Source organism: Rhinatrema bivittatum, chromosome 1 (genome assembly GCF_901001135.1).
Source record: "Rhinatrema bivittatum chromosome 1, aRhiBiv1.1, whole genome shotgun sequence".
NCBI lineage: Eukaryota > Metazoa > Chordata > Amphibia > Gymnophiona > Rhinatrematidae > Rhinatrema > Rhinatrema bivittatum.
Window position 1 is genome coordinate 748,479,185 of NC_042615.1, and position 24,273 is coordinate 748,503,457.

General features: G+C 43.0%; 1 protein-coding gene across 2 annotated transcripts in view; it reads right to left on the reverse strand.

Annotated features, from left to right (window-relative positions):
* Positions 1–24,273, reverse strand: part of EGFLAM (EGF like, fibronectin type III and laminin G domains) — a 343,739-nt gene that overhangs the window by 10,779 nt on the left and 308,687 nt on the right. For both annotated transcript variants that reach the window (XM_029578471.1, XM_029578480.1), the window contains 2 exons: positions 11,436–11,514; positions 5,128–5,271 (listed from right to left, as the gene is read on the reverse strand). In XM_029578471.1, the coding sequence (XP_029434331.1) occupies positions 5,128–5,271; positions 11,436–11,514 (223 nt within the window). The remainder of the gene's footprint in view (positions 1–5,127; positions 5,272–11,435; positions 11,515–24,273) is intronic.

Consider the following 24,273-nt stretch of genomic DNA (forward strand, 5'->3'; position numbering starts at 1 on the left):
TAGCTGGCTAAAGTTAACTGGATAAGTTATCGGGAATTCATCAGGATAAATGTCCTGCTGAATATGCTCAAATAAATTTATCCAGGTAATCACAGCCAGGTAACTTTAAAATCTAACAGGCAACATGTGAATATCACTGAATGGGTTTGAGGAAAGGATTGTGGTTGCTTTGTTAGTCCACTTGGTTGCATGGAATTTAGGATCAGCAAACAAACTGTAATTGATACCTATAGGGATCCTGTTAGTCCCCTATTGATACTGGATAAGGAATGTACCATGTGGTATGGTGAGAGACAAATTGGTAGTTTGGTGGGTTGCAGCTCCTCCATAAGGTAGCTGGCAACTGAATTATCCCCAGTGTTTTTCTAGACAGATCATACCCTCATGGATCCTTTTTGCTTTTGAGGCGGCAGAGCTAATTTTCCAACCATTAACCTTAAGTTCCATGGATATTTTTGTTTTGGATGAGAGTTTCTTTCCACCCTCTCATACCACCTTGAACATATTAGAGTTTGGAGAGCCAAATCCTTTTGGGCTCAATTAAGCTGTTTTGAGTTTTCACTTCTAACCAATGAAAGAGGGTCCCTTCTTGCAACTAAAACTATATTCCTGCCTCCTCAAAAGCTTAACTAAAAATCTACAGCTACTACAGAGGACTCTGCTTTTTATAGCAGCTGGAAGCAACCAAATACAGCAGCCCATATGAGAGAACTGTAAAACTCTGGAATTCTTTAACATTTGTTCCCTTTCCGTTTTGGTAAAATGTATTAGTTTCTTTTTTTGAAGATAAGAACATCAGAAGTGTCATGCTGGGTCAGATCAAGATCCATTGAGCCCAGCATCCTATCTCAGACAATGGCCAGTCCTGGAGACAAGTACCTATCAGCAGTGGCGTAACTGCGAATGAGTCTTGGTGGGCCCAAGGCCCACCCAATCAGCCTTGCAACAAGAGGAGGCCCAGAAGAGTCGGGGAGGCCCTGATAGAATGTGCATGTGTGTGGGAGTCAGAACCTGCATGTGAAAGAACATGAGATTGAGAGCTTGTGTGTGTGTGTATGTGTACTTGCGTGCAAGTGGGAGCCTGCTCGTGAAAGAGCATATAAGAGTGGGAGTTTGCATGTGAGAGAGCTCTGCACGCATGGCAAATCTTATTTATTTAAAATTATTTATCGACTGCACACTTCACCAAGTGTGGTGACTTACATTTTAAGTTCTTATGATTATTATGATTATTGTTATTTTATTGTAATTATGATATTCTTTGCCTCTTTGGAAAGAGGATTCATAAAATAATACATTGATATTTGTTTTATTACATGATTGATTGGATTTGATGTTTCTGTTAAGTGTTCTTTACTTTTTACATGATGTATATTTATAAACTGCAATATATATAAAACATTAATACAGTGAGGCATTTTTAAATGTTGGTAAGTGCTTGAAATAATTGTTAAAATATTTAATGCATAGCTGTTGTAGACTACTTAGAAATCCATTATCAGGTGTACTCCAAGGCAGTATTTATCGATAAGAATAAAACTAGTATGGCTTAGAACTGTTTGCCTACTGCCCATCCATGTTAACCTTGGCCCCCCTCCTAAAAAAAATCAGTTCTGGCTGCCACTGTCCATCAGATCCCACATAGTTATTCTGTTTCTTATATCTGACTCTCAGGGATGAGCGCTGGTTTTCCCAAGTTCTTTTCAAGGAAGTTTATCCACCCTCCCTTCTATTTCTTAGAATTTTTGAGACCTGGTCATATTTTTATTTGCCATCTGAATTCCCCTTGCCAGAAGAATTCAGCACTCTCCATTTGCAGAAGTACTAATGACAGGAAACATCCACCAAGTCATTTAGTCCATCCCAGTATTACATCCAGGTTTGGGAGGAAGCTCCAAAAATATTCTCGGGTTGGAAGGCATCTGGATTGGGAATTCAACTATTTGAAAGATTAATAGGCACAGATTTACCCAGATGAAATAATTTTGTGTAAAGGACTATCTGAAGATTGGACTTGTAACAAAAAATTATAATTCATTTTGAAGGCATTATCAGTAAAGTTATGTTAGAACCTCATCATGGCCTCCGCCCTCCAGTGTGATTTTTACTGAAGAAAATTTTTGGACTTTCAATACCCCGAGGGCCTTCGAGAGAAATCTCCCTTCCAAAGGAATCCTGTGAAAAATTATGGTTTACTGAAAATACTGAATTGGAAGACAGGTTAATCCCCAGTTTGGGGCCAATGCAATACAGTGCACTCAGCCGAGCACACTGTATAACCTGCACTCCGACGTGGGTTAAATAGGCGCTAATCCACCCCCTAATGCAATAGGGGGATTAGCGCCTATTTAACCCGCATCAGACGCGGAGTGAATGTAATTGCGATCATCACATGCAAATGCACGTGAATAAGCCTATTACTCGTTCACTCCGCATGCAAAAAAATAAATGTGCGTCTCAGATGCACACGTATCGCTCAGCTATTAACGCTCAGCCTGCAGCAGGCGTTAATAGCCGAGTGCAGGTAAAAGTAGTACAGAAAAGCAGAAAAAAAATGCTTTTCTGTACTTCTTTTTATAAGTAAAAAAAAAACCAAACAAACTCGGCAGACCGCCGAGTTATGAAAACCGATGCCGAGTTTATCGGCATCAGTCTTCATAACCGGCAGCCACGGCGGGGTCACGTTAGCAAGGAGGCGCTAAGGTCACGCAAGCAACCCTAGTGCCTCCTTCCTAGCGCGACCCCCTAATTTAGATATTGCATGGCGCCCCCCCCCCTTGCGGGTGCCATGCGCATGTTAGGAAAGTGCCCGCTTTCCACGATTTATATTGCATCGGCCCCTATAAGGAATGCCCTTGGAATTCAAAGGAGGATACCAGCCCAGAGGTTATACCCATATACAGACTCTTGTTGTTGACAATAAAATAACTGTGCAAATAAAAATCAGTATCTAGTCTTAAAGCCAGGTGTACAGTGGATAAAACTCACTGATCTACTCTGGTATTTTTCTTTTGCTTCCTTCAGTTGCAGATATGACTCATCAGCCTCTATTTTCTGAACGAAAATCAATATAACCTTGTAGTTCTTCAGAATCTTCAAATGTTTTGGTCTTATTCATAGCAAACTTTTTTTCTTTCTGGACATAGCAATTCAAACCTTGCTTTCATATTTCTTAATTGTCTCACATTACCAAAACAATGTCCCTTTCTTTGCTGTGAATTTAGATCTGCAAGAGCCACAAAATGCTCTTTCCTTCCCACAAAACAGGTTCCTGTAGCTTAACTTTTTTCAGGATTTCCATTGGTTGGGGATATGTTAACGAATCACCAATAGTTTTGGGTATTTTTTGCTTCTAGCGCTATGGGAAGCCATTCTATGCAATCTTTCAGTCTCAAAGTGCTTTGTAAACTGAATTTCTAGTAGCTTTGGTGGAAGCATCTCCATGCATTTCACTGGATCTTTACCTTCGATTCCCTCTGGGATCCCCATAATTCTTTAATTGTTTCTCTGGCTCCTATCACTTGAAACTTCAAAGTTCCTTAGTAGTTCAGTAATGCTTTTGATCTTGTCCCTTAGCAATGTCACAGTATTTTCCAATAAGAAAGTCTTTTCCTCCAAGTATTGTAGCTCCTTTATGATCATGCTAAGGGAGACTTCAGTTTCTGTTTCCTTACCAGTAGTTATTTTCTGTGATGGACAATCCTGCTTGGACCTTTTGACTCCATGTGACATGCAAAAGCTGCTTCTATTTTGCCCAATTTACTACTAGGCATGGAAGTTATTTCTTAGAATAAATATTTAGAGATAAAACGTTTACTTGCAGGATTTATAGTATTTTGGTGTGTTCTTAAAAAAGCAGATTTCTTTTCATTTGGCAGCTCTAGCACCTCCTGCTGCTTCCCCCCCCCCCCCCCAATAAAAAAGCTCTCTAGTGCAGGGCTTCCCAAACTGTGGGTCAGGACCCCACATAGGGGTCACAAAACCTCCAGCTGGGGTCATAAGTGCCTGAAAGGGTAGTGTTCTTCAGACACCGCCAGCAGCAGTAGTAGTGGAAGTCAGCTTGGGACCTGTGAGCAAGCATGCACTCGCAAATCCTGCAGGGGCCCCACATTTGCATGAGTTTCCATGGTAACAGGAAGCCGTACATGAGGAGGGACTGGGGCTGCTGCAGGGCCTGTGAGCTGGCACTGGCTCACAGACCCAGTGCTATCATTACTAATGCTGCTGCCACTTGCAGATCAACATCAGACTTTGAACCAGTCATTGGGAAAGGGTGGACTGAGAGGGCACAGGCCTGTGGAGGTTACCACTACTTCTCTAACCTCACCCACCACTGATACTACCCAAGAGAAAAATGTCGCTTATGTCATTAGCCTGCCCTCTCTTTCCACCAGTTGTCATCCACCTTTGGATTGAGGCCCAAACGAAAATATTGCTGCTGACCCTAACCAAGGGAATGTTTGGAGGGGGTTGTCTGAAGGGAGGGATCAGATTCAGGAAGGTTTTGAGGGCTGGATCAGTGGGAGAGGGAATAGTTGTAGAAGATGAGAAGGGGGAATGACAGAAGATTTTGGAAGAAAAGAGTTGGAAGAGTGGAGGAGAGGTGAGAGAGGGGATGATTAATCGGGTGAGAGGAAGGGGATGACATGATCAATTGAGGGATATAAAAATGGCTTGGTAGTGAAAGAGGTTTAGTGGAGGGATGTGAAAAGGGATGGTGCGGGGGTGAGAGAGAGGATGTGCTGGGAAGGAGAGAAGAGCTGTGATATGCAAAAGGGGATCAACTGGAGGGGAGGAGGTTGAAAGAGGAGGTCCCCTGGAGGGGAATGGAGGTTGAGAGAAATGGTGGGGGTTGAGAGAGGATATCAGTTGGAGTACAGGGAGCATAAAAATGGAAGGATTGTTGGAGGTGAATCACATCCCTGCTAATTAGGTTTGGTTGTCCTTTGGGATCATGTGAATTTTCAGGTTCTAAAATGTGGTCACATTGGCTAAAGGTTTGGGAAGCCCTGCCCTAGTGCTTCTTATGTATATTGGACTTTTAATATTTATCATTATGTTGCATTCCTGTGGTATGCTGGCTCTGTTTACTTACAGAAAAAATAGAAGAAAATAATCATCAATCACCTGAATACTAAAGTTCCATTCAGAAGACCCAGAGAGATGAAGTCGCTGTTGGGCTTCATGAGACTGTCCCCCCTCCAGAGCAGCAGGCCGTCTTTTACTGTAGTCTTAAACCTCATGAATATGTTTGATCGTGATCCTGAAAGCCTAAAAACATGTAAATGTATTGAACTGGTTCAGAAACATGGGCACCTTGAGATCTTGGTCGTCAAAGGCTATAAAGGAGATAAGTAGATTGCCAACTGTATTTATTTTACCTTGAAGACATGTTGTAGATAATTAAGTGCTTATGAAAGATTCTGACCTGGCAGCACTTGAAAACAAAATCTGCTATTTATCCACAGAACAGGTACAGCAAGGCATCAGAAGTGCAAGCTCCCCTACAATGCCCTGCAAATGTGTCTCAATCCTTCTCTTGAAATCCAGCCTCTATGTTTGTTCAACATTTAGCCTTGTGGCAGAGACTGTAAAAAGTGGTGTCAAGTAATGCCCGTCTATGATGATGTTTTGATAGACGTGAAGACCTATTTGCTGGTAACTGAAATGAGACCACAAATGCGTTTCACCTAGATCAACAAAAGGTCAAAACTCAGATGAACAACATTTAGTGATCTTGAGTTAAAAGACTGTAACCCTTTGCCAATCCACTGAGTCATCCAGTTCCTTCAACTACTTGAAGTTAAGACCAATGTTCTAGAGGCAGAAAAGGATTCCTGGTTCTCTGATTGCCTCTGTGCTATGTCAGGCAGCCTATTTCATCTCCCTGCCTTTCGGTTTACGAGTTTATTGCAAAGCAGATTCTGTTGTGTTGAAATTCAACAAAAATGACAATGATATTTCTGGTCAAGGTCAGTACTGACAGACTTACCATATAGAGGGTAATTTTCAAAGCCATTTCCATGGTAGAGCAGTACTTTACCTGCAGAAATGACCTTTTACAAAACTGCCTGGTACTATTTATTTATTTATCTAACATTTTTATATACTGACCTTCATGAAAAGATTCATATCAAATTGGTTTACATGGAACTTAAGGACTAACTAAATAACCATATAACAAGAAGGCAAAAGCAAGTTACATATAACAAGGGTATCGAACTTGGGGGGCTAGAGTAGCCGGGAAGTAGAAGGACAGCAAAAACATGAGGGTAAATATATATGTATATACTGAGATTGGTCCAAGAGACTAGTTAGTGGGGTGGATCCTGGTTGGGAGGTGTGTTGACATTTTAGAGATTAGAGGAAGGCTTGGAGGAAAAGCCAGGTCTTAAGTTTTTTTCAGAAGGTTAGGTTCCAGTCTTAGGTCAGTCGGCAAATTGTTCCAAATGAGAGGGCCCGCTGTGGAGAATGCACGATCTTTGGTAGATGTTAGGCGCGTGTATTTAGTTGGAGGGACTTGTAGAGTTCCTTTGTATGCTTCTCTGATGGGTCTTGCGGATGCGTAGAGTTTGAATGGGATCTGAAGGTCTAGTGGTAATTGATTGTGGATGGTTTTGTGGATTATGGTGTGTGCCTTGTGTAAGATTCTGTATTTTATTGGCAGCCAGTGTAAGTTTCGGAGTATGGGAGTGATGTGAGCTCCCCGGTTAGTGTTGGTTAAGATTCTAGTTGCTGTGTTCTGGAGCATCTGTAGTGGTTTGGTTGTGGAGATGGGTAGCCCCAGGAGGAGAGCATTGCAATAGTCAGTTTTAGAGAACAGCGTTGACTGGAGGACTGTTCTGAAGTCCTGAAAATGAAGGAGGGGTTTGAATCTTTTCAGAACTTGAAGCTTATAGAAACAATCCTTAGTGGTGTTGTTGATGGATTTCTTTAGATTCAGATGGTTATCAAGGATTACTCCTAGGTCTCTTACTTGTGTGATCCGGGAGTTGGGGAATGTCTGATCAGTCCTGACCGAGTGGTCGGGGGAGATTAGAAGGATTTCAGTCTTGGCTGCATTGAGAACCAGGTTCAGGCTGGAGAGGAGGTGATTAATGGACTTGAAGCAATTTTCCCAGTATGTAAGAGTTTTTAGAAGGGATTCCTTTATGGGGATCAAGATCTGTACGGCATCTGCATAGAGGTAGTATAGAGGCACTATTTTCTCCAAAGTGGACTACTGCAATGCCCTTCTACTAGGCCTTCCATACTCCACCATCAAACCACTCCAAACCCTTCAGAACGCCATGGCACGAATCCTTACAAACACACGTAGAAGAGAGCATATTACACCTATCCTAGTTGACCTGCACTGGCTGCCCATCCAATTCCGCGCCCAATATAAGACCCTAACTATTCTACACAACACTCTCTACAAAAACAACTCCCCCTGGCTTAAGGAAATGCCCCACTTCCACCTCTCAACCCGCCAGACAAGATCCACATCTACAGGCACCCTCCACACCCCCCCCCCTCAAAACAGCCCGCCTCTCCACCACCAGAGAAAGAGCCTTCACCATTGCAGGCCCCGCCCTCTGGAACTCCCTCCCCACACACCTCCGTCTTGAACCCTCACTACCCAACTTCAAAAAAGGCATTAAGACCTGGCTCTTCAGACAGGCCTACCCCGAACCCAACCCCTCGTAGCCAACCCCCCCCTTATCCCCCCTAGTCACAGTACCGCCCACCACCCACCCACCCTATACCCCCCCACCTTACACTTTACCGCACCCAATCTACCTTACAACCTGTACAATCTGCATGTTAAAAGTTAAAACTAATTGTCTTTCTTCTCCTGCCATAACTGTTGTAAATAAGCATATATATATGTTTCCTCATAACTTGCCATAACTACCGTAAATAAGCCTCCATATATATACTCCATACAATCCATATTTCCTTTCATTATCCGCTGTAACTTTGTAACAATGTTTATCCCTCATTTATTGCCTCTCATGTAAATAATGTTATGTTCCTTTTAATTTCTCAGCTGCTATCTTCTTCCTCCTTTACTTTCCCCCCTCTCCCCCCCACCCTTTCTCTCAAACCTGCTCCATCCCCCACTCCCTGTTTTTTGTAATTTCCTCCTTTCGCAAGTTTATTGTAAACCGGCGTGATGTGCTCGCACGAACACCGGTATATTAAAAGCTGTTAAATAAATAAATAAATAAATAAATATTAAGTTTAGGTTCGTGAGCAGCTGACAGAGGGGCAGTAGGTAGATATTGAAGAGTGTAGGTGATAGAGAAGAGCCTTGAGGGATGCCTAGAGTTGATTTGAAGTTTGGGGATTATTTGTCATTGATTCTGACCTTGAAGCTTCTGTTGTTGAGGAAGGAGTTGAACCATCTGAGGGCGTGTCCTGATAATCCGATGTATAAGAGGCGATTTAGAAGGATGGTGTGATTAATGGTGTCGAACGCCACAGAGATGTCTAGGATGACTAGAAGGAAAGAGAGTCCTTTGTCTAGGCCCATGAGAAGGTGGTCTGATAGGGAGATGAGGAGGGTTTCAGTGCTGGATGATTTACAGAAGCCATACTGGGAGGGGTATAGGATTTTTTGTTCCTCCAGGTAGTCTGAGAGTTGTGTGTGAGTTTCGCGATGAAAGGAAGGTTGGATATGGGTCGGAAATTGGTGAGTTCTTTTGTGTCCAGGTTGCGTTTCTTCAAAAGGGGTTTGAGGGAAGCCATTTTTAGCTCATCCGGGTAGATTCCTTGGGCTAGGGAGCAGTTTATGATGTTTGCCAGTGATCTGGAGATAGTTCCCGGGATGAGGAGCAAATGTTTAGTTGGGATGTGGTCCATCGGGTGGCTGGAAGGTTTCAACTTCTTGAGAGTGGACTCAATCTCCAGGGGGGTTGTGGGCTCGAAGGAGTCAAGGGTGGCTCCAGAGTAAGATGAAGTGTTGGAGTTTGGGGCAGGGGGATGGAGTTGGTAGGGAGAAGTGCTAGAGTGTTTGCAATTTTATCCTAAAAGAAGAGTGCTAGCTCATTTGCTTTGGATTGAGCCTGGTCATCTGGGATGGTGGGGGCAGAGGGTTTTGTGAGTTGGGAAACATAGGAGAATAGAGTCCTGGCATCATATTGGATATCATGAATTCTGCTGGCATAGAAGTCTCTTTTTGTCTGTAAAATGGAGTTCTTGTAGAGATGGAGGGTGTGTTTATAATCGGATAGTGTTGTGGTGTTGGGGGCCTTACGCCATATGCCTTCCTTGTGTCTGAGGTCTTGCATCATCCGTTTAAGTTCTGGTGAGAACCAGAGTTGTTTCTTTTTTTGAGTCGTTGATTATTTTCGTCGCTTTGGGGCAAATTTTATTGGCTATTGACTCTGTAATATTACGCCAGGATAGAAGGGCTGAGTTGGGGCTGGTGGTATCGAGGTTAGGGAGTTCCTTGGATAGATATTCAATGAGAGTGTCGGAGGCACATGGTTTCCTGAAGTGTATAGTAGAATGAGGTTGAGGCTGAATAGGATTTCCTTGAGTCGTGAGGGTAGCTGATATCAGGGAATGGTCCGACCAGGGGACAGGGGTGCAGTCTGGAATGTTATTGTATAATAGGCTGGAATTTATGAAGATGAGGTCGAGCGTGTGTCCTGCTTTATGGGTGGGTTTATTGATAATTTGTTCAAAGCCCATAGCCCCGAATGTGGTGAGGAAGGTTTCACAGTTGAGAGTGGGTGGTGAGGCGTCAATATGTAGATTAAAGTCCCCCAGTATCATCGCTGGTGAGTCTGTGTTGATGTGTTTGGCAATGGTTTCTATGAGAGGGGAGGCATCTGTGTCTAGTAATCCTGGCGGTGCATATACTAGAAGAATTTGAATATGTTTTGACTTGAATAGACCTAGTTCCAGTTTTTTGGATGAAGTCTTCACTGGATGCTGGCTGAGATTGAGTTCTTTTTTGGTGGCTAGGAGTAGACCGCCTCCTCTTTTTTTGTGTCTTGGGATTGAGAAAATGTCATAAAGGTGTATCGGTAATTGGTTTATCAGAGGAATGTCGGAGCTTTTGAACCAGGTTTCTGTAATAGCACAGAAGTCTAGTTTGGAGTCCAGCAGATAATCGTTAAGGATGTGGTTTTCTTTGTAAGAGACTGAGCGTTGAAGAGGGTTAGAGAGAATATCGTGAGTCCTAATAGCTGGGTAAGGAGAGAAGTCATGATTGGGATGAGAGATCTCGAAGTATAGCTCGGGGTGCGTTGTGAAATCTTCGAGTGGTGGGTGTGATGATGATAAATGATAGGGATGGGGTAGGTTTGCATAGTGCCTTCTCAAATGGAGTAGAAAAGGAGGGTTGTTGTGTGTATGAGCTGTTGATAGTGGTCTTTGAGTCTCCTGTCTTTGAATCGGTCTTAGAGATGATTGCTGATGAGTTGGATGAGAGAGTTGGGAATTGCTTGTGTGGAGGGAGCTGTTTGAGAGAGTAGAATGAGTTTCTGTCTGTTGAGGTTGGTTGGAGTCTGAGTGGGCTCGGTTGAGTGCTGGTGCTGGAGCACTAGGGGCGGGTTGGATGGGAGAGTGTCTTTGTGATGGAGTGTAGGTTGAGCATGTTAGGGGTTGCTTGAAAGTGTTGAATATGTATCCGTCTGATGAGATGTCTGTCTGATGAGCAGTTGAGGTGCTGGTAGAGGCTGGATGAATGCTGGACGAGTGCTGGATGTGTGCTGGTAGAGGCTGGACGAATGCTGGATGCGTGCTGGTAGAGGCTGGATGAATGCTGGATGAGTGCTGGTAGAGGCTGGACGAGTGCTGGATGAATGCTGGCAGTTGCTATGTAGTACATTTACTATGTAGGTAAATGTACACTGTAAGGCTTCTATGAGTGCAAGCTTACCCACAGTGGGCAGAGTAAGCAGGGGTTGCACTTACGCACATACTGTTGCATTTTCCAAACCATTTGTGGAATTTGTCCCCAAAACTCTGTGTGAGCAATTGCAAAATTACCCCCACAATGCCCTATTTAAAATGAAATGAGCTGGTGATATAATAACATTTCCCAGTAGACAAGTTTCTAAAAAATGGAACCAAATGACGACAGCATGGACACATTCAGAAATCAGAGTCAAGATTTGGGTGAAACAAGCTGCCTTCCTGCACTCTAGAAGTGGTCCCTACAGGTACAAAGCTGTGTGAGAAAGCAAGTACTGCTACTGCCCAGAATGCATACGATCAGTGGATAGACAGAGAGCTTACAGGTTTCAACCTTTCCAACCTGGAGCATTTTACAAACATAAAAATATATTCAACGTTAAAGCAAGTTTTGTTAGTGTAGTATTGATTAATATAGGAACACAGGAAAATATTTACATTTTAGTTAAACAGAACATTTAAACACTACAATATGATCGTCTCATAAATAACATTTATTAGAATGGTAAAGAAAGTATAATTACCTTTTAAGAATATTTATATTATCATAACTCAAATAACTGCGACCCATAAATTGTGGGATTTCAATAGCCTCTGTGATGACTGGAAAATGAAAGAAATTGTGTTAATTCTGAGCTGTGATAAACAGGGTAACCAGACGGTCATTAAAGCAAACATGTTTTGCCTTGCTTTAGGAAACATACAGGATCTAATTTCAAATTTACACAAGGTTATTTATTGCCAAGACAACTGATCAAAGTATATTTTTCGGTCACCTGCGTTTTCCCGCAAATTGTACAGTTTCTTAATTTTAAAGGTATAAAAAGAAATGTGCAACTCATCCTACATGCATGGGAAAACTAAAGGGAATTTTGAGAGCATTCCCATGCAATCTATCTGAATTCATGCATCTGCCAGAAAAATGTTTGAAAAATGAGCAAATGTGCAAAATGGTCAATGCATGTTTCCAACTTTGATAAGAAGAGAATAATAAAACATCTCCACTAATAACATTTAAGATATGAATATGGTAGAATAAACCCTTGAAAAAGGAAAGGAAACACTTTAATATGCTGTAAAATTTAATTTTAATCATCCAATCTTATCCCTGCTGTTCCTAAAGGTTATCGAAGGCTCAGTCTTAAGGCAGCTGAATGGCTACCTGGATGAGCACAAAATTCTGGCCCAATACCAGTTTGGATTCAGGAAATGTTTCAGTACAAAGACCCTCTTAGTGTCAAGCCTCAGTGTTTTTAGAAGTTTTGATAACGGGTTAGATTATGTGCTGATCCTGCTGGATATTTTAGCAGCCTTTGATAATTTCAACCACTCAAATTTGATATCACAGCTGCGAGATGTCAGAATTTCCAGGGTGGTACTGGACTAGTTCTCATCTCATCTACATTCACAAGTGAGAGTTGGCACAGCAGTCTCTGTCTGGTACAGTATGACAACGGCATCCCACAGGATCTGCTATAGCTGAAGTTTTGTTCAACATTTACTTGCTCCCCATCTACGTTTTTGGTGGGCTTGGGACTTGGGTACAGCATTTATGCCGATTTCATTCAGTGTTTTATTCCTAAATCATCAAATTGGTCTAACATGGATCCCTACTAGGAACAGGTATAGGAGCAAACCACTTTTGTTTTGGGAGGAATCATAACTATATATCTCCCCCATGTGGAAGAGAGTATTTGGTGAGTCCTTCTTGTATATAAAGCCAGACCGCTATTTTAGGGTGTGGATTTTAGTTTCTTTTTCCAGAGGCAGCATGTCTTGGCTCTCCTCTGCTATTTTCTGTTGTTTGACCTTTAACTTCTTGGTGGATATGGGATTTTGTCCACCATCCCTATCTCTTTTACATTTTTATGATAATTTGAGTTCTGAGTACCTATTAGCTAGGGACTCAGTTAAGATATTTTCTTTGCTCCTTTAACATGAAAGGGAGAGGTTGCTTCACTGAGAAGGAAGGAGAGAGGGGAGAAAGGAGTTGGGGTGGACCCCCTAGAGGAGATTTGGAGAAGAGAAGTAGCAGGAGTATCATTCTGATACTGGAAGGGAGAAGAGGAATATACTTGGTGCCATTCAGGTGCTGTGAGGAAACTAAGGAGGTCAGAGGACAGAACGTCATGGAGGGGGTAGGAAATAAAAGACTGTATTTAAAGAGATTTCTAAATTGGATTATATATTAATTTTTTCGCCTACTTTGGGAGGAAAGTATAAAGTTTGCTCTAAACCAGTGGGATGGGAGAAACATCAGAAAAAGACCGAATCAATTGGCTTTACCATCGAAGCCTTAAACAAGATTTCAAGAAGTCACAAGCTTGAACTAAACTGCTGTAAAGAACATTTCCATTATTTCACACTATGGGGCGGATTTTAAAAGGCGCGCGAATAGCCTACTTTTGTTTGCGCTCCAGGCGCAAACAAAAGTATGCTGGATTTTAGTAGATACGCGCGGAGCCGCGCGTATCTGCTAAAAACCTGGATCGGCGCGCGCAAGGCTATCGATTTTGTATAGCCGGCGCGCGCCGAGCCGCGCAGCCTACCCCGTTCCCTCCAAGGCCGCTCCGAAATCGGAGCGGCCTCGGAGGGAACTTTCCTTTGCCCTCCCCTCACCTTCCCCTCCCTTCCCCTACCTAACCCACCCACCCGGCCCTGTCTAAAACCCCCCCTTACCTTTGTCGGGGGATTTACGCCTCCCTCTGGGAGGCGTAAATCCCCGCGCGCGAGCGGGCCTCCTGCGCGCCGGGCCGCGACCTGGGGGCGGGTACGGAGGGCGCGGCCACGCCCCCGGACCGCCCCGGGTCGTAGCCACGCCCCCGTACCCGCCCCCAAAACGCTGCCGCCCCCGAAACGCCGCGACGACCGGGCCCGCCCCCGACACGCCCCCCTCGGAGAACCCCGGGACTTACGCGAGTCCCGGGGCTCTGCGCGCGCCGGGAGGCCTATGTAAAATAGGCTTCCCGGCGCGCAGGGCCCTGCTTGCGTAAATCCGCCCGGTTTTGGGCGGATTTACGCGAGCAGGGCTCTGAAAATCCGCCCCTATATGAGTAAAAGTATTGATGGAAACCAAGTCAGCTTTCAGTGTGGTTTTATGGAATAGAGACTTTAAAACTTGTCGGTGCTGTTATTGTTATTGCTGTATACAAGATGTTGAACTGGGATTTAAGGGAATGCAAGGCAAGGACCTTGAAAGCTATTTTCCGACCCTCTCAGGGAACTCCACGATTTGAGATATTTTAACATTATGAGAAGTTTACCACCTGAAATTGTGATTTGAGATATGGCATCTGGAACTGCTATATGGGTAGGACCAGCCCTGGGGTTACAAACATATTGGCCCTCTTATCTATTTATTTCTCCACTATAAAATAATGGCTGAGATCACGTGATGCCTGGAGAGAGACCGGATGCACGTGCTCTGGGTTCAGACCATGCACACTGGCATTCTGCCCAGGGGCTCTGACCTGGGAGGGCTAATCTCACTGAGGTATATACTGTGTGTTACCTGAGGGGCTTATCACCTGCATGCACACAGGATTACCTTGGGGGCTTACCCAATATAAACACACACAGTTACTGGGATTATACCTGGGAGCTTGAGCCCAGGATCTTATTCCCTACACAAAGAGTCACACACAAACTTTGATTCAGTACATCACAGGTCCAGGTACTGAGAAAAGTAAGTTCCTTTGAGCAATAGGAGGATAGAACAAATAAAATAGATAACTGCTACATATCTATATAAAAGCTTACATGTTTCCAAAGGATCAGCCAGTGTTATCACGTCCAAGAGCTAGTCTCCTCTCTCTCCCCCTCCTGTCTCTCTTTATACACTAAAAATGCTAGTGAAAGCAGTGATGTTCCCTCCCTCTGATTTCTTATCAAATCTCAGGTATAGCTGTGTGGCCTTCACTTTCTCTCTCAGGCTTTAGTATAAGTTAATAACTGTTTTCTCATCATAGACCTAGTGGAATAACTAAACAGACTCTTTGCCTGTTCGTAAACAGACAGTAAATAGGAGTTCATTTAAAGGTTGGCCTGTGGCCTTCAAACTAGTCTGCGTGTAGGTGAAAACTCTGAATCCATTCGGCCTACCCTCTATATGCATTCTCAGCAAAAGTAACAAAAAATGACTACAACAGCACACTGCCTTCTCTCCGGGGGCCCTCTCCCTTCTTTGTGCATATTAAGCCATAATTTACAATCTAAACCCTCTCTTCAAGGCAGTGATTGACTCATGAGCTGCCGGGCATCAAAATTGCTGTGCTAAAACCAGGAGACAGCACTCATGTCAACGTGAATGGCACTGAGAGAAGAAGAAAAACAACAGCTGGGAGAAGTTAAAATGTCTGACTTAGAGGAGGGAGATGACACAGGAAGAACATCTGTTGGTGCAGTGGCTGAAAAGGAACCTCCTCCCTCTGAATTAGCAATCACAATTATTGCAGTATTGAAAGGAAGACTTCATAAATTGTCAGCTCAGATTGAAAGGATCTGGTGACAGTTTGCTGCCTTTAAGCAAGGACTAGCTGGGGCTGAACAATGGTTATCTGGGTTGGAGGACCATGTAGACATACTGGAAGCCACAATTACTGGACTTAAAACATCCGAGTTCCTAAAATCTAAACTAGATGACCTTGAAAATTGATCTAGGAGAAACAACTTAAGGCTTGTGGGTATTCCAGAATCTATCCCAGAATCCCAATTAATTGAAATCTTGAAAAAATGGCTTCCACAAGCATTGGATTTGGGTACAAACAAGGGGTCTCTGCGATTGGAAAGAGCACGCAGATTGGGCTCTCAACAACAAGACCAGAGATGTGGCAGACCTTGAGTAGTTATTTTGAGAGTCTTGAATTTTGCATATAAAGTGGAAATTCTCAAGGCATAGAGGCGTGTACAAGCTCTGCAATATGAAGGGCATAAGAATCTGCTCTTTCAAAATTACTCTGCAGCAATGGCTGAAAAGAGAAGATCTTTTATGCCAGTTTGTACTCAGTTGATCAAGAAAAATATGCGTATTACTCTCTTATTCCCTGCTAAACTGAGGATCTTTCTCCAAGGTAAAGCACTTTGACACTGTGACACTGTGAATGAAGCTACGCTTTTTCTTCAAAATCTGGCTAATGCTTGATTAAACATGGCAACCTATGGCATATGAAGGTTGACATTAATGGATTATCTTTCTCTCCTCTAGACAAGATGGTATCCTTTTTCATGTTCTTGAAAGAGTCAGACAGACTTGGTTTTTCTTCTTTTTTTGAGGGGATGGGGGTCCCTGAGGCATAATTTACAAGGTTTCCTATCATGTGTATTATTAACAGATTATTTCAGTTTTCTTGTTATTTGCTTATTATTTTGTATTCACAGGTTGAACATATTGGATTAGGGGAGGAAGGGAAGATGGAAAAGGGGAGGGATTTGGGTACAGAGAAAACTTTTTCTTGTTATCTGCGAGCCATCATCAAATTTATATGTTTTACATTGGGAGGAGACCCAGGCTGGGAGGTCTCTGTCCCTAGATTGATTTTATGTAATTTTTTCTTTTATAATCAACAGCTATGTTTATTCTATGGCTAAAAACCTTAAATGTCTATTATGGAATGTATGTGGCATAGGCAATGTGGTGAAATGTTTCAAATTACTGCAGGCTATGAGACACTTTCACGTTGATATAGCCTTAATACATGAAACACGCCTCACTGATACTGAACACACTAAACTACAGAAACAATGGGTTGGGCAAGTATAGTATGCATCCACTAATACTTACAAGGCAGGAGTGGCGATACTTTTACACAAATCTTTACATTTTCAAGTGCTAAAGTTATTAAGGATCCTGAAGGTCATTACCTATTTGTGAAGGGGCAAATATTTGGACATCACATACTTTTGGGAAGTGTATACACACTTAATATTCATTTATTTATTTGTCAGGTTTTGTATACCGTCATCCAGTGTAGCCATCACAACGGTTTAACAAATTCAAGTACAAATAGAGCATAATAAAAATAGAGTACAATAACATTCAAGATAAAATTTAAAATACAGATTACATATTAAAAGAAAAGAAAAATAAATAATAAAAGCATATAAAAGAATAAAGTCTTCCACTGTTAGTGTAGGAAGGGTAAGGGGGTGCGAGGGTTATTATGAATCTTGCTATGCCTTGGGCCAATTCTACAACCACAGATTGGTGATCCAACTGAGGTTTTTGAAAACCTGGGGCTGACTGTACTAAGTAAGTGGTGTCAGCCTTCCTATTGACTGGAGCATCAGAGCCAGGGTGTTCCCAGTTCTTTTTGAGGAGATCCAGAAGAACCTGGTGAGTAGGGATGGAGGTTATTTCCTTGGGAACATCCAGGATTTGCAACAGCTCCATCATTTGATGCCTGTCATCTTGTTCAGTCTGTAATTGGAAGGGAACCAATTCAGACATCACAAAATTTATGAAGGAAAGGTCCTCTGGAGAACGCTTCCTGCTTTCAGTAGGAGAAGGTGGTGAAGGCAAGTCATCGGTGTCTGGTGAAGAATAATCAGTCCAGGTATCATCAGGATCAGCACTTGCCCCTCTAGGAACCAGAGGGGGACGGAGCAGTGGAATTCCTGAAGGTCCAGGTCTAGGCTCTAAAAGAATCGAAGGAGGAACTGGAGGCACCGATGAAGGCATCGAAGGCACTGGTGCAGGCATCAATGGATGGATCGGTGGCGTCGGATGGATTGGCATTGATGGCTGAGGCATCGGTAAGACTCCCGATGGAGGGATGCGGAACGGTGTTTCTCCTCCCGATGACAAAGTAAGAGGAGAGGGCACCGGAGCCATTGGTGACCCGGGATCCATCGGTAGAAAAGCGGCAATAAGCGCGTCCATCCTCGAGAGCAGCGGGGCTAACGCTACCAGAATCGGGTCGGTGGTCGGTTCCGCGATCGGCACGTGGTGTCAGTGCCAGAGGAACTTGTAGTCAATGCATCGCCTTGTCGATGGCCTCCTGAACCATCCGGTCCACTTCTACATGGAGACCTGGAGCAATCAGCCCCGGCTCCGGAAAGGGAGAAGGAGGCAGAGGCATTGCCGGAGGGACCACCGTTAAAGGTGGAGTCGCAGCTCCCGATACCCATCCGGGTGAGGGTTGCCTCAGTAACCTGATCGCAGAAAAGGTCGGTGCCTTTTGTGGATGGGGTTTCTTTGATGGCAGCTCGGATGATGGCGAGGTCGATGATTTCGCTCCCTCGATGGTCCGAGACTTCCGATGTCGATGGTGATGTCGCTCTCTACGATCCCCTCGGTCCTGATGGGGAGTAGAGGGAGTGGAAGGCTGAGAAGTCGTCGATGCCGGACGGTCGTTGATACTGGCGTGAAGTGGACGGTGCTGGTTCTGATGACGCTGATGCAATAGATGGCATCAGGGTTTGAGCACGGAAGAGAAGTTCCATCTTCTCCATTCTGGCCTTGCGACCTTTTGGTGTCATTAGGGCACATTTGTTGCAGGTCAGGACATCGTGCTCACATCTGAGACACATTACACAGACCTTATGGAGGTCTGTTATGGACATGGTGCGGTTACAGTTCGGGCACCGACGGAACCCCGACGCCATAGCCTTGAAATATTTGAGCCGCGGTACGGTCGACGGCCAGTAGGCCGCGAGGGCCAAACTCGATGGGAATCGACCAAAAACGGGTAAAAAACTTACCGGAGTACCGCGGTTTGAAAAAGTTAGAGGGACCCCTGTGGGGTAAGAAAGTTTTCAGTAATTCCGTGAGGAAAATTTCTGTCAGGAATCTCTGTGGAGCTCCTTAACCGCGTGGCTACTGCTGCACGGAAAAAAGAAGACTGAAGGGGGACCCCTGCTGGCTGCAGGGTTAGTGCCATGTTGGGCATGCCCAGTGGGTGCTAGTCAAAGTTCTAGAAACTTTGACAAAAGTGTTCTGTTATTGGGCTCCATCCTGTGATGTCACCCATATGTGAGGACTACCATCCTGCTTGTCCTGTGAGAATGGGTTTTACTCAGGTAAATGCATTTTACCTATGTAAGTGGACTTTTGAAAATTGCTACAATATATGCCATTGAATTGTCCATAGAATTTACCTATGTAAGTGCACTTTACATAGGTTAATGGCTTTTGAAATTTTTTACAATAGTAGTTATATTTACACATGTAAATGCTTTTGAAAATTACCTCCTTTGTATTTAAGTTGACGACTTCTTCTCTCTCATGGGTATAGGGCAAACTCATTGCTTCCCTCCTCAAAGAATGGAATTCATGTTATACTGTCGTTTATCTCCTATCTCCTCCATGCTGTCGCCTCATACCCCTCTTAGTGTCCACACAGTAACTGAATAGTACCAGTCCTTCTTCTCCTTTTTTCTTTCTATCAGGCCGATTCAGTAAACTGCGCGGGAGAGCCGACGCTCTGAGGCGCGTGCCCGCTCTCCCAACGTGCACCCAGGCCACTCTCCTGTGCGTGTGATTCAGTATGCAAATGAGGGCCCGCGTTAATAAGGAGGCGCTAGGGACACTAGCACCTCCTTATTGGCGGAAGCGGTGGCTGTCAACGGGTTTGACAGCCGACGGTTAATTTTACCGGCGTCGGTTGTCAAACCCGCTGACAGCCACGGGTTCGGAACACGGGTGCTGGAAAAATTGAGCGTCCATTTTCCAACCTGCGGGCCGCGGGCAGATTTTTACATTTTTTTTAATTTTTGGGGCCTCTGACTTAATATCGCTTTGATATTAAGTCGGAGGGTGTACAGAAAAGCAGTTTTTTCTGCTTTTCTGTACACTTGCCCGGTGTTTTCTGTAAACTTGGCTGGTACTGGCTGAAATTAACTCCTGCTTGTGGCAGGAGTTAATTTCTGAGAATAAAATGTGCGGCTTGGCCGCACATTTCACTTCCTGTATTGAGCGTGACTAACTTATAGGCTCATCAACATGCATTTGCATGTTGAGCACGCTATTAGTTTCGAGGGGGTTGGCCGTGCATTTTCCATACACTATTACCCCTTACTCTATTAGGGGTAATAATAGTGCTTCGAAAACGCGCGTCCAAACGGGGGCTAATGGTGCGCTCGGCCTGAGCGCACCATACTGAATCGGCATGAGTATTAGTATAATACTCCTGTAAATCCTCTTCTCCTTATCTCCAAAGAATAATCTTGGGCCCTGTTAAGGGTCCTTTGCAGCCCTTCCTTTCCCCTCTCTCCTTCTCACCAGGATGACTGTAAGTCATCCTTCTCATTGGATCTTGATAATCTCAGGTTCCTCTTACATGACAGGAACCTCTCCCATTGGATGGTAAAGAAAAAAGTAAACGAAGTTAATGAAGTCCCTAATAAATAAATCTATCTAATATAGTAACATAGTAATGACGGCAGAAAAAGGACCAAAATGGTCCATCTAGTCTGCCCAGCAAGCTTCCCAAGGTAGTAACTGCTACTCCGTGCAGGTTACCCCCATGTTTCTCTTAAGGGTAATAACTGCTGCTCCATGCCGGTTTAGCTTTTTTATTTATTCCCATCCTCTAGCCTTTTAGGGATCCACAGTGTTTATCCCATGCCCCAGCCACAGTGTTTATCTATAAATATAAAGTGGATTGGGAGGGTGCAAAGAAACTTCCATCCAAATACAAAGGCTCCATGGAGGCTTCAACAGAATATAGAAAATCAGAGGACAGCCAAGACATGCTGCCTGTACAAAAGAAAACTGGGAATCCACATGGTAAGACTGTAGTCTGGCTTTACATATCAGAGGGACTCACCCATTACCAGCTGCCACATGAGAGAGCTATACACCCTCAAAATTATTATTATGTCTCTCCAAATAATAATGGCATCTCCTGACTGAATGCTAGAAGGGAGCTGACAGGATCCCTACATGAGGTTAATGGTTCTTTTTTCAAACTGCAGATGTTATGATGGCTTAAACCATTCCTTGATTCATGAGACTTCCGGACAGACTGCAAGCCTTATTTCTTACAAACCTAGATTATTGTAATTCTGTTTATATAGGGCCATCTACAAACACCATTAGGGCTTTACAACTAATACAGAATTCAGCTGAATGAATCTTAACCAACATGAGGATGAGAGACCATAGTACCCTGTTCTCCAAACATTTCACTATTGTCCATCTATTGGAGAATCAAATATATAATCCTAATGCTTATTTAGAGACTGTCAAGTGTTGGCATCTCACCATGGATTTGTTCCATGCTGCGAATTTACAGTCTACCCAAGTGCTCAGCATGTCATGGATTGTTGGATGTTCCCTTGCTGCACTTGGCTCACTTGATGGTAAACAGGAATAGAGCCATTTTCTGTTTCTGGGCCTATTATGTGGCATGCTCTTCCTGATAACTTGCATTCCATGACTTGTGTTACAACATTCAGCAAATAACTTAAAGCTTTCCTCTTCAAACATTCTAAGTTGATACTCTTATATACAGCATTAATGAGATGGGACAGGCATATTCAGTCCAAACAGCTACAGAGTAAATGCCACTATCAAACACTGTACTTACTGTTCATGCAATAATTTCCACACTCTGCAGCAAGCCAGCATTAACCAAAACAATGAAATTCAGTTTTTGTTCTTTCAATTATATATTTAAAACAGTTATTTACCTTGCTTAAAACATGCCAGTCAATAAATAAAACATGTTCTGCCTCCAGTCATGCTCTCTTTTAACAGTAATCTTAAAAGCCTATAGACTCATTTTTCTACTTTTCAGTCATAAAACTGGGTATTCATTCAACCTTTATCTTACTCTAAATTAAAGGGACACAACAAATCCTGATACTGTATTATTTATGTGTTATTAGTACAAACATTAATTACAACTCCTATCAACATATGAGGAAGAATTTATACATAGCTATTTACACATTCAACAAATGCAAGATTTAAGGAAATATTGAGTTTGTGCCTAGAGATAATCAGATAGTCAATGGTGAGACTACACCTTGAATTCTGAGTGCAATTCTGGTCGCCACATCTCAAAAAAGATATAGTTGCACTGGAGAAGGTACAGAGAAGGTGACCAAATTGATAAAGGGGATGGAATGGTTCCCCTATTAGGAAAGGCTAAAGAAGATAGGGCTGTTCAGCTTGGAGAAGAGATAGCTGGTGGGGGGGAGGGGTGTATGATGGAGGTCTTTAAAATCATGAGAGCACTAGAATAGGTAAATGTGAATCGATGATTTACTCTTTCAGATAATAGAAGGACAATGGGGAACTCCATGAAGTTTACAAATAGCAAATTTAAAACAAATTGGAGAAAATTCTTTTTCACTCAATGCACAATTAAGCTCTGGACATTTTTGCCAGATAATGTGGTTAGGGTAGTTAGTGTAGCTGGGTTTAAAAAAAGGTTTGGATAAGTTCCTGGAGGAGAAGTCCATAAACTGCTATTAATCAAGACGACTAAGGGAATAGCCATTATTACTGGCAGTAGTAGCATGGGATTTATTTTATCCAGCTAAGGACTTCTACATGGATATTCAGCAGCAGAGCCGTGCTGCTGAATATTCCATTTAAGTTAACCGGATAAGTCTTATCCGGTTAACTTAAATAAATGTTTATTTTTAAATATTGGGCCCATTGTTTTTGGAATGTCCAAAATATGCCTGAATCCAGTTGAGACAGCTGAAAGAGTAGTCCCTTGCTGTTTTGTTATATTTCAAACTAAAATCAAAGGAGACATGCTATCTAGTGCTCAGGGATTTGTATAACCTTACTGTGTCAATACTAATATATAAATGCAGCTCATTAAAATTTGTTATTAGCTTTGAAATAGCACCTTATAGAACTACAAAGGGCACTTGACATTCCTACATTTTTTCCTTTGGCGAGTGGCAGGCAACTGGTCAAGTGTTTACATGGAAGTGGAACTCTAGATTCTTTTATTCTTATTCTGTGGAGCAATAATAATATTATTCCTTCTCTTCTCCCTCATTTAAAAGCACAAGCATTGATATTAGTTGCAGTGTCATCCATCTACTCCAAGTTGCAGGTTTCTTATTTGTTCTAACTGTAAAACTCTTTGAGGTCCCGCCTACAGTAAAACTATAAAAATTCAATGCATTATTTTCAGTTCATGTGTGGTGGTGTCGTTTTGAAAAAGAAAGGACTCACCTGAAGATACTGGGCCTATACAAGCGCTTGCAACATATATATTATACGGAGAAACTGACGAAACTTTGAAGAGATAATCTGCCATCTTTTCAAAACACTTGAGATCCCTTTCCTAAGGGGATGGTTCAATAAAGATAATGGCGGGGGGGTTTGAGAGAGTATTTGAGAGATAACAATTGTTAAGGTTTATGTTAACATGAAGAGAGAGTAGTACAAGACTTGAGGAATGGTTGTTAACCAGTACTTTATCAAGAGATGTTGTATTATGAATTTGCTGAAAACATTTCTCAATAAAAATTTAAATGGAAAAAAAATCCATTTCAGAAGTTGGCAGTGACTGCAAGTACTGTCAGTAATTACTGATAGCAGGACTTGTAATATGCCAGGGAAAAGCTCAAAAGCAGTTCAGTATTGCTGGTCTAAATTAGTATAGCTTAGGCTGAGTAGAAGACATCTGTCTGCGCCTTGACGAAACAGTGCTAGTAAAGTTTGTGAAACCTGAATCGATGTCAGGTTGCAGGCTTGCACAGGAATTCTTTACTCAATTTTTTCCTGTTGCTCCCCAGGCTCACGGGTTCAAGCATGACATTAAATTTGTGCTTGTGAGTCTCTACAGTCCCTCACACTACACATCACTCTCCAGGATCCATCCCAAAGAACATTCTTCCTCAGGCCTGTATGACAATAAATGTGGCCTGGAGGAAATCTAGTCCCAGCAACATCAGAATTTCCACTGAAAAAGCTCAGGATCACCTTGACTCCTGTTTGGGTCTTCATCACATTACCATTCTCTGCCTTCTGGATGGTTGCAGACTGGATTTTGATTTCTTCTGGTGGTATAACTCTTCTGAGACAATTGTGGCCTCTGCCTCAGGGTTCAGAATAGCTTCCATCAGCATATCATTGATGGCAATTGGTACTCTTATATCAGTGTCCTTTTTTGGTCACCATCTGATAACAGGAGGTGAGTTTACAACTGTGGTTTATTCTCTCTCTAGGCTGCCTGGCTCAGAGATCACTTGTTCCACTGGTGTCCCATCTGTAGAACAGTTATGCAAATGCTAACTCCTACAATATCCCTCTTCTCTACACTGAAAACAGGGGTTTCTGGTTACTGAAATAAGGCTGGGTATATGCAAATAGAAGTCCATCTCTGGACCCTTGGATGTTAGAGGAATTCCTCTTTATCACTCTCCTGGTGCGAGCATGATATTGGCAACTGA